The sequence below is a fragment of the Lactuca sativa genome, chromosome 9, assembly GCF_002870075.4.
Source record: "Lactuca sativa cultivar Salinas chromosome 9, Lsat_Salinas_v11, whole genome shotgun sequence".
Lineage (NCBI taxonomy): Eukaryota > Viridiplantae > Streptophyta > Magnoliopsida > Asterales > Asteraceae > Lactuca > Lactuca sativa.
In genome coordinates, this window is record NC_056631.2 from 171941700 (window position 1) to 171952501 (window position 10802).

General features: G+C 32.1%; 2 protein-coding genes across 6 annotated transcripts; both read right to left on the reverse strand.

The window, feature by feature from the left end:
* Nucleotides 1-1092: 1092 nt before the first annotated feature.
* Nucleotides 1093-5914, reverse strand: LOC111895462 (uncharacterized). Of its 2 annotated transcripts, XM_052767157.1 has the most exons (5): nucleotides 5643-5914; nucleotides 3702-5274; nucleotides 3238-3393; nucleotides 3017-3144; nucleotides 1093-1438 (listed from the first exon to the last, which is right to left on the reverse strand). In XM_052767157.1, exons 1-4 carry the CDS (start codon nucleotides 5654-5656, stop codon nucleotides 3025-3027), a joined length of 1863 nt encoding a protein of 620 aa, XP_052623117.1. In that variant the 5' UTR covers nucleotides 5657-5914; the 3' UTR covers nucleotides 1093-1438; nucleotides 3017-3024. The 2 variants fall into 2 exon arrangements, with proteins under 2 accessions (XP_052623117.1, XP_023747304.2); XM_023891536.3 differs by lacking the exon at nucleotides 1093-1438 and having other exon boundaries at nucleotides 2806-3144.
* A 1780-nt stretch (nucleotides 5915-7694) lies between these two features.
* LOC111895483 (uncharacterized) lies at nucleotides 7695-9048 on the reverse strand. Of its 4 annotated transcripts, none has more exons than XR_006187342.2 (2): nucleotides 8655-9048; nucleotides 7695-8436 (listed from the first exon to the last, which is right to left on the reverse strand). XR_006187342.2 is itself a non-coding variant. In XM_023891565.3 (2 exons), the coding sequence occupies exons 1-2, from the start codon at nucleotides 8753-8755 to the stop codon at nucleotides 7856-7858; spliced, it is 438 nt and encodes a 145-aa protein (XP_023747333.1). In that variant the 5' UTR covers nucleotides 8756-8884; the 3' UTR covers nucleotides 7695-7855. The 4 variants fall into 4 exon arrangements, 1 of the variants encoding a protein (XP_023747333.1); XR_006187340.2 differs by having other exon boundaries at nucleotides 7695-8439; XR_006187341.2 differs by having other exon boundaries at nucleotides 7695-8465.
* Between the last annotated feature and the right edge of the window lie 1754 nt (nucleotides 9049-10802).

Sequence of the window (10802 nt, forward strand, 5' to 3'; positions counted from 1 at the left end):
AGGAGATGAAAAATGATGAATAATTCTGCTAATCGGAGTTATGCTTAAAATACTTTATATCGTCAATTTGTTTGACAATGTCCATTTATCTTTATTCATCTTTTAAATATACTCAATAGACGACTAAACGATTTTTTAGGTTCTTGTTACTTAGTGTGTTGATTTCAATTGGGTAAGGTAAACTAGTATTGAACTCTACGTGAGGTCGACTGCGAGTTTGGGAATTGCGACATCCAATATTTCATTTATGTATATACACCCATTTATGTTTATACACCCACTTTAGCATCCATATAATGAAAACCCAAACATAAAGTATTTGGACCTTCGTCGATCATTAAAACATGTTATGTTTACTATGTTCTTTCACGTGTAACGTATATATTCAAGAATTGTCATTAATTTTAAAAAAAAAATGAAGAGCAAATAGTAGTTATAATTTTTAAAAAAAAAAATCAATTCGACCTGATCTAAAAGTGTTTTAGGTAATCGTAGATTAAATGTGGAAAAAAAAACAATGTAAAAAACGGTAGAAAAATATAAAAAAAAAAGAAAAAAAAACATCATAAATGATCTTTGTGGTTTCCTCAGATCTAAAGTTTAGTCCTCATGGTTTAAAAACATCATAGATGGTTTCTATGTTTTCAAAACTTTTGATAAATGGTCATTTTGCTAACTACGTTAAGTTTCGTCCGTTAACCGAATGACATTTTCGTCATTTAACGACTACATGGACCATTTATGATGTTTTCACTTATTTTAAAAAAAAAAGATAAAAATAAAATAATATGCAAAAGGTCTCTCTCTCTCTCTCTCTCTCTCTCTCTCTCTCTCTCTCTCTCTCTCTCTCTCTCTCTCTCTCTCTCTCTCTCTCTCTCTCTCTCTCTCTCTCTCTCTCTCTCTCCGTAGGTTATTATTCAGAGAAAGAAAGGTTTACCCATATTTTGAGGATGAAGAGAAAGATTTGAACTTCGATTTTGAGGTTGAAGATAGTGGTGGGAGGTTGACGGTGGTGGGGATGGGAGGTTGATGATCTGAACTCCGATGTTAAGTCACCGAAACAAGAAATTAACTTGATAAAGCAAGTATACGTGTAAGTAAGATCCACGGAAATCCATTTGTTCTTCACAATTAGTGTTACAACTCAATTTCACAATTATTGTTACAACTCGATTCATGTTTCTAGGTTTTGATTCGATCGTGAAATTCATATGTTCTTCAAGATTTGAAGAATTGACCTTCATTTTTTGCGATTATTCAGAGAAAGAAATGTTTACCCATATTATGTTAAAAAATGATAACCTCCATGGTAGGCAGTGCTTTTTGAATCAAAATCGTGAAATCCACAAGTCACCATCGCTGCAAACCCTACCTCTACAAATCCGGAGATAACCTCCATGGCAGGCGGCGCTGCAAAGCCTATATCTCAACAAAACCCTGAAAACGAAATGAAATTTTAAGACAAGATATCGATTTCTCAACAAAACTTTGTCTCCGTCTACCTCCACCTCGATTCAGAAACATTAATTGCCAAATATACAACACTATCATCTTCTTGAAATCTCCAACAGATTTTTCTTTGAATCGATTTTTGATCTAGAAGGCTTGACCTTTTGAAATCGAGTTTTGAACTGATTTCTATTCTACGGGATTCTATGGAAGGAGATGAAATCTGAATTGAGTTATAGAGCAAAATCGGAGGTCCAAGAACACGTAGATCCAAAATCGAATGTCCAAAAAAAGGGATTTTAGAAGAAATCAAGAAATTTGTTTGGATATATATGTTCTTGTGAATTTCAAAATTAGATTCCAAGAAATTTGTTGTTGTTGTGTTTGTTATTTTTCTTTCCCTCTTCTTCCATCTCAATTGTTGTTGGTGGGTTTGTTTGAAATTATTATTGAGACAACACTAACCGACAAACACATACATATCTTTGATTTGTTTTTTGATTTTAGATTGTTGTTGTTGGGTTTGTTTGAAATGGTTAATTAAGGAAAATGGTTTAAATATAGAAGAAATATTATGGAGAGAGAGAGAGAGAGAGAGAGATCCCTTTTGTATATTATTTTTTTCTCTTAAATAAATACAAACATCATAGATGGTCTCTGTGGTCGTGAAATGACGAAAATACCCTTCAATTAACGGACAAAACTTAACGGAATTATTAATAAGGTCCAATCGTCAAAAGTTTTGAAAGCACATTGACTATCTAACATGTTTTTAAACCACGAGGACTAAACTTCAAATTTGGGAAACCACAGGGACCATTTATGATGTTTTTTTTTTAAAAAAAGCGTAAAGTTTCAATTTTTTTTTTTGGTAAAAAATGTAAATTTGTAAAAAAAAAACTAATTTTAAGGCAAATTTATTTATATAAAAAAACTTTTGACAAAATTTGTAATAAAGTTCAAAAATAAAACGAAAATTGTGAAAATAAAAGTTGACTTGTAAGTTGTAACCAACCTGGTATGGCACATGAAAAATAATTTCGTTACTATTTAACAGAAGAAAATGCATTTGTGGCCATTTGAAAACAATAGAGATAGATAGTTCGTTTTCCAAAAAACAATGTTAACCATCAACTCAAAAGGGTGATCTAGATCGGGTTTTACCCTGTTCAAGTTTCAGAAAAGTTTACGATTGATTGCACCTAAAGGCCATGAAATAAGTTGGAGAAACTTTAGATTGGGTTCCTTTTTAACACGTGATATATACGAGTATCATATGTTACCATAAAGCATCGACCTTAAAAATTCAGAAGCATAACTATTATAACTAATATTTTTTTCTATTAAATTAATAGATTAAGAAATAGTTACAATTGTTATTTACTCTTTTGGATTAGTTACCCAACTTCAGTCTTCAGCTTTGATGAAAAAATATAACAAGATCATGTAGTACTTTGTTTTTGTTTTTCTTTTTTAATTCATGAGGATTATTATTACATTATAGAATTCAAAATGAACAAAAATGACATGAATTTTTTTATGGGGGATGAATGGCACCTTTTTTTTTTTTTTTTTTTATGGAGCCATGAGGCCTTCAATTGTATAGAAAAGAGACTCCACCAAATCGGTTTTAAACAAAATATTTTGCAATGTGTTCATCACATCATACTCCGGATCAAGTTTCCTCTGCCAACTCTGCATAAAAATATAAACTACATAATTCCAAACATATATATTTTATTATTATTATTATTATTATTTATATTTCTTTTACTATATAAAAATTACCTCCAAAACTAAAGTGGTGACAATCACAGTGCAAACATTCCCATCAATATTAACTCTATGCCTCCTAACTTGCTCAAGCAACTGTTGCATACATTGTGCAGGATTTAACAACTCACCCTCCCCACAACTCCATGACATAAACGATTTCTCAACATCCTGTGTTGCATCACATTGTTACACGAATGGTCCCTATAGTTTGGGGTAATTTGCACGTTTGGTCCCTAACTTATTTTTTTAACTCGGAAGGTCCCTAATGTTTGTTTTTGTTGCGCGCTTGGTCCCTGTCTTACCTAAAAAGACCATCAAAGGCAAAATAGTATTTTTAGGTAAGACAGGGACCAAGCGCGCAACAAAAACAAACATTAAGGACCTTCCGAGTTAAAAAAATAAGTTAGGGACCAAACGTGCAAATTACCCCAAACCATAGGGACCATTCATGTAATTTACTCCAAAATCTTTAATACCTTAATGAAAGCTGTGGGATTCGGGCAGTTTTGATGTTTTGAAAATTTAAGTGTGTGTTCTGCAGCAGCACGTCCATCTTGAAGAGCGACAGCTTTAAAAAACTCAATCAGATTTAATCTATCTTTTTTACAGAGTTCAGCAGTCATACCAACATCAAGGAAAATTACATGAGGCTTTGATTTAAAAAGCCCTGTATCTGTAACTTTTCCCTGAGTTACCCTTACTAGAATATTCCCTGGATGCATGTCTGCATGGATAAAGTTGTCCACCAAAAGCATCTTCAGAAGAGCATGAGTTCCAATATGAGCAAGCCCAGTTTTAATTCCAACATTTCCATCAAGTGCATCAACATAATGCAATATATTTTCACCTTGTTCAAAAGTTTCCACTAAAATAGCAGGATGTACAAGTGGATACAAAGGCCTAGGAAATGACACGTCTTTCCATCTTCTGAAATTGTAAATAAATCGACTTAAATGAGCAGCTTCTCTTGCAAGATCAACTTGTGACATCATAAAAACAGCAAACTGTTGTATGCTTTCTTCGAGTCTTAACCATTTTAAATTTGGGAGAAAAGATGAAATTTTTGCAAATAAATTTAAAATTATGAAATCCCTTCTGATTCTTTCACTAACTCCTGGATGTCTAACTTTAACAGCAACAAGAATGGGTTTGATTTTTTGTCCAGGGTGGCGAAACTTTAAGGTTGCTCTATGAACTTGTGCTATGCTTCCGGAAGCTACCGGATCTTCCTCAAAGTTTTCAAATATTTCAAATAATCGACGCCCGAATGCTTTTTCAATAGTGTTCTTTGTGTGTGCATAGGTATGAGCTGGAGCATTTGTTTGAAGCTCTGTGAGTTTTATGCAAAGATCATTAGGGAAAAGATCGGGTCTTGAAGCAGCCCATTGACCCCATTTGATGAACGCGGGTCCCGCTTTTTCTAAAGTGTGGTGGACGCATTGTAGCCATGTCAGACGAAATTTAGGTCCAAAGGAATCAGCAAAAGGAGCCATGGCTATGCATGGTGTGAAGAGGAAAGATAAGTAAATTGCTCTAAGACATAAGAGTATGAGTTCTATAAAAGAGAAGATGAATGAGGTTAAGTAAACATGTCCATCTTGTGTGAAAGTGAAAAGATCATTTTTGTAAAACCCTTCTGCTTCTGCTAATGTTTTTCGTTTCCATGTGAGTTCTCCTACTAAAAAGGCTAATATCCCAGGAGCAATGAGTTGGGATCTAGTTAAAGCAAAGCTTATAGCACATGTGATTCTATTCATTGGTTGGATTGGCACATTGTAGGTATAGATTTGGGAAAACCTTTTCCATGCCATTTGAGCATGGTGTGAGACTTTACTACTTGTTGATATGAAATAGAATCTTTGAAAATTTCTACAACTCCATAAACTTTTCTTTGATTCATAACAAGAAAGGCCTCTGTTGAGAGCCTTATGTTGTGAATAGAGTCTATAGGAGTGGCGAAAGGCAACTGTTAATTGGAGTGTATGATTATTAGCTTTAATTGGAAGAAGGGAATTTGCTGCCCTTCTAATGCTGGAAACTGCTAACAACCTGCATCATGTTAATTAAGCACCTTTATATCATGTCAATTATGTGAGATTGTATGATCAAAATGATGAACAAAAGGTCAACAACTACAATCCTGACTTCTAATGTTCTTGATTAAAATCATAGGAATATAAACTTATAATACCCAATACGTGCTAAGATTATGCGCTTACACTACAACGCAGTCAATCAAGATGCCAAAACCATCGAGACATGCATATGAGTTCTGATTGACATGGTTCTTCAATTAATCGATAGTAGTTGAATAATTAACAGAGATTTTGCATAGAAAACATTGGGCGAACAAATATCAATACATCAAAAGAATGGAAACGATTACGATGCTAAGTAATAAGTTGATTGCTATGTACCTTGAGAAGGCCATGTAAATCAGATGAAAATCGGTGGATAATCTGTAGGCAAAAGAGGATACATGCCGGCATTTTCACCAGCTGAAACATCGAATCATCTTCTTTGTTGCTGTCGCCGTGGACGTCGCCGGCGGTCAAACATGACGGTTTGATGATTTTGTTGTGTAGAAGCGATTGAGAAACGGAGGTTGATTGTGGAGGCGACGACTGCGGGTTCGTCGGATTCGTACCACTGGTAAAACAAAAGGGTTGCGGAGATGTGCCCGCTTGATGATAATAATTTTACACAAATCTTCATAAATAGTCCTTATGGTTTTCTAAAATATCAATTTTAATGACCAATAATTTTCAATCTCATTAAAGATCCATATAGTTTTAATTTCTATCATTTACAAAGTAGACTTCCCTAGTAAGAAAAACAAATGAAAGTAAAACATTATAGGTATTATTGTAATATTTTTCAAAATAGTGACCATTTTATTTTTACACAAGGACCAAATCTATATTCATTTACAACCATAAGGAACATTTTTTTATAAGTTATTTATTTCTATGCACATGGATCATTTATATGATAATTTTCTATCATATTAACCAAAATTTTATAAATTGATTAAAAATTTAAAGTACTTCTTAATTAGAAAAAAAAAAACGTTGAAATTAAAATTCTATGGTATGAAATATGAAAATGAGTTGCCATATAAACAAACAAACGGATAGGTTGTTTTTCTTTTAATTAACATTTTTTTACAAGAAGTGTAATGTAATAATTATTTTGCAACAAATACCATAATGTTCTAAAAACCAGAAACAGGAACAAGAACTATCGTAGAATGTCTTTTGGATGTTTTTTTTTGGTTTGTGTGTTTGTGACCGAATAGTAAAGTAAATCATTGAGTATTTAATTTTCTTTTTATTTGTAAATTGTAAAAACGTACGTTGCTACACATGATATTTTGTAACCATGCTGTTTTTTGGAGCAAAGTATGTAGATAAGAGACTAGATACAATGCTAAAATTTTTAAAAAAGATACGCTATTACACACCATCATGAAAGTAAGATGCTATAAAAGTGAAAAAAAAATAGAATTCTAAAATAATGCTAAAACAGTGAAATTAAAATCTTATTAATCATCATGAAAATAGAATGTTTAAACGATGGCATTTTTAAACCCATTTGGCTAATTAACATGTATACATGATTTGGTTAATATCAGTACAATGTTATAAGTATTCGGAGAATTCACGTGTACACATCATCATCAAAGTAAATTGCATTCCACAGAGGAAATGATGTTACAAGGGTCGTCTTGATTCATCGATCCATTAATTTTTTTTTTCCATTCTGTCAGATTTGAGTTAACTAATTTGATAGATAACTTCATATATTTTTTTTTTTCCATTCTGTCAATTTTGAGTTAACTAATTTGATAGATAATTTCATATTTTGTATATTTGGTTGGTTTTAGTACGTTTTGTATTTCTCATTGTAAAGTTTTTTTTTCTTTAATTGTATACTCTTAACCTTGCCTTTTATATTTGATTTTTTTTCTTCATATTTTTAAGTTGGACTAGATGTTAGTCATGCCATTGTTCCACCATATGAAAAATCTCCACCTCAACTCCACATAAGATTGTGGTGTGACATCCATTTTGAAACCATGGACAAAGAGTGATGGAGTGATGGAGAAGAAAGGAAGAAGAGAGAGAGATAGAGGAGACGGTGAGAGAAGATGGAGAAAGACTCGACTCTTTCTAGTCGAGAAGAGATAAACCACACTCAGAATCAGAAAACCAACACGGTGTTTGCCACATCTTAAGTGACAAACTGCATTCGAAACCACACCTACACCGTTCAGCCTGAAACATATTTTGATATGTTACATATGACTTTTGCAAAGTGGGATGATTTTGTCACTATTTTCTATACAAATCAAATTTTTGGAATTCTATCATCAAACATCTATTGTTCATCCACATTTCAAATCACTATACCATGTAATGCATCCTCAGTTGTATAGACAATGAAATTATATAAACAATGAACGATAATTAATTTAATGATCAACCCATTCATCAAAAGTACAATACATTAGTTACAATTTGTTTTATATACATAATAAAAAATAAACATCTTTACTAGTGTCTTATTTGAAAATTAACTCACATGAGAATATAAACATATACAACACAATAGAGAATCCATGGATCACTTAATCAACTTTAATTCCAAGGCTAAGTGGGAGCAACCCACAAGACATGAAAGCTGCATTTTTCATTTTGTCATTTCGTCGAACACATGATGCGCATCTCCCTCTCCCTCCATTTATACCCCATTCACTCAATTCCCAAACCAAAACAGTCACACTAACACGATCGGATTCTATCGACGGAATCACACACGAGGGAGGATGATTAGTGATGCAGTAAGGAAATCTTGGGTGGTGGCCGCTACCATCGGTTCGGTTGAGGCATTGAAAGATCAAGGTGTTGCACGGTGGAACAGACCTCTTACGAAAATTTCTTATTGTTTGTCGGCGGTGATTACAACTAGTAAATTCAGAGTGAAGAGAGGAAAAGAGGAATCAATGAAGAAAGCCATGGATATGAGTTGCTTTGGTCCAAATACTGTTAGATTTTAGAAGCATGCTCTGTATTATTTCCATGGATGTCGATCCACAAGATAAACAACACTAACACTAATCCTGTAAGTGTTCATAAGTTGTCTCCATCCATCATCAATACATGAATTTTGAATCGAATCGCGACACAAATTCTTGCCGAATTAACTTTTCTACTTCAAAATCAAACATACCAGTTGATCTGTTGCATCAACAGATCAAACTATTGATCATTTCAAATGAAGTTTTGAAATCTGATTATTGATACGAAGATTAATCCACATCCACATATTATATTCATATATTATCTTTACATTGGGAGAACAAACATCAATACATCAAAAGAAAAGGAACGATTACGATGCTAAGTAATAAGTTGATTGCCACGTACCTTGAGAAAGCCATGTAAATCAAATGAAAATCGGTGGATAATCTGTAGGTCGTGGCCGTCGCCGGGGTCAAATATGACGGTCGTCGCCGGCGGTCAAACATGACGGACCGATGATTTTGTTGGTTAGAAGCGATTGAGAAACGGAGGTTGATTATGGAGGCGACGACTGTGTGTGCCACTAGTAAAACAAAAAAGGGTTGCAGTTAATAATTTTACACAAATCTTTCATAAATTGTCCTTATCGTTTTCTAAAATATCAATTTTAATGCCCAATTTTTTTCGATCTCATTAAAGATGATTATGGTTTTAATTTATATCATGTTAGATTTTTAAAGTAGACTAACAAATGAAAGCAAAACATTACAGGTAACATTTTACATTTATATAATATTTTCCTAAATAGGACCATTTTAGTAATCTTTTCTTACAAAGGACCAAATCTATAATCATTTACAGCCATTGGAATCATTTTTTATTTTATAAGCTATTTCTACACATGCAATATTTCTATAGTCTTTCGTGACATGGACCATTTATATAATATTTTTCTACTATATGAACCAACATTTTATAAATTCATTAAAATTTCAAACTACTTCTTAATTAGAAAAAAAACTTTGAAATTAAAATTCTATGAAATATAAAATGAGTTGCCATATAAAGAAACAGAGGAAGATAGGCTGCTTTTCTTTTACTTAACATTTTTTTTTACTAAAAGGGTAATATAATCATTATTTTACTAGAAGGACCATAATGTTCTAAAAACCGAAAACAATAACAAGAACTATAGTATGAGAGTGTTTGGCTTAGCTTTTTAAATGACTTTTGACTTTATCTTTTAGAAAAAGTCCCAAAAGATGTTTGGTAAAAGGAAAATGACTTTTGTAAATGACTTTTCCCATAGAGTAATTTTAGTCTTTTTGAAAAGTCACGATTACCTGGTTTTTCCCAACTTTTCATCAGCTAAAAATAGTAAATTACCAATATACCTCTCATCTATCTTAAACATGTCTTTTTTTGTCATTTTACATGTAAAAGTTAAATTAAACATTTTAACTTTGGACTTTTTCCATTCAAAAGCTAATCCAAACACATTTTAAAAAATAACTTTTGTAAAAAGTTCTTTTACAAAAAGGACTTTTGCCCCACAAAAGTTAAGCCAAACAACCCCTAGAATGTCTTTTGGGCGTTTTTTTGGTTTGTTTGTTTGTGACCGAGTAGTAAAGTAAATTATTGAGTTTTTAATTTTTCTTTTTATTTGTAAAAAAGTCTGTTGCTACACATATGATATTTTGTAACCATGATGTTTTTTTGGAGCAAAGCATGCAGATAAGAGACTAGATCCAAAATCAAATGCTTCCAAATAATTTTAACTACATTCCGGGTGAATAAAATTGTTATTTCATGTGATGATATTTTCTCGATATTTCTCTATTTTGAAATTTTCAATTGGTAGCAATTATGTGTTTATTGTTTATAATATAAAAAAATTCATGGTGATAGGAACTGCTCATAAGATTCTAAAGACCGTACCAAATGACATGTTTTTCGTCTGATTTATGGTTTGGTGGTATATCAAAAAACTAATGAAGATGACTGTCAGAATGGTATGCCAAAAATGATGTAAAAAAGTTTTAAAAACACTGCTTGTATAAAAATCAATGAAAATGACAAAATGAACGCACCTATACACATAAATTTAAGGTACAAGTGTGTGTGTGTGTTTCTTTAGAATGAAATTAGAATTCTATATCAAACCTAATTTAAAAAAAAAAGTATATGTACACATGATTTGGATAATGCAAGTATAATGCTAAAACTTTTCACAAAGATACACTAGTACACACCATCATGAAAGCAAGATGCTATAAAACTGATGTAAAATTAGAATTCTAAAACAATGCTAAAATATTGAAATTAAAATCTTAATAATCATTATGAAAATAAGATGCTTAAAAGATGACGTTTTTTAAAAGCATTTGGCTAATTAACATGTATACATGATTTGGTTAATATTAGTATAATGTTACTTTTATTTGGAGAATTCACGTGTACACACCATCATCAAAGTAAATTGCATTCCACAGATGAAATGATGTTACAAGGGTCGTCTCGATTCACTGATCCATTGAAAATTTATCCATTCTA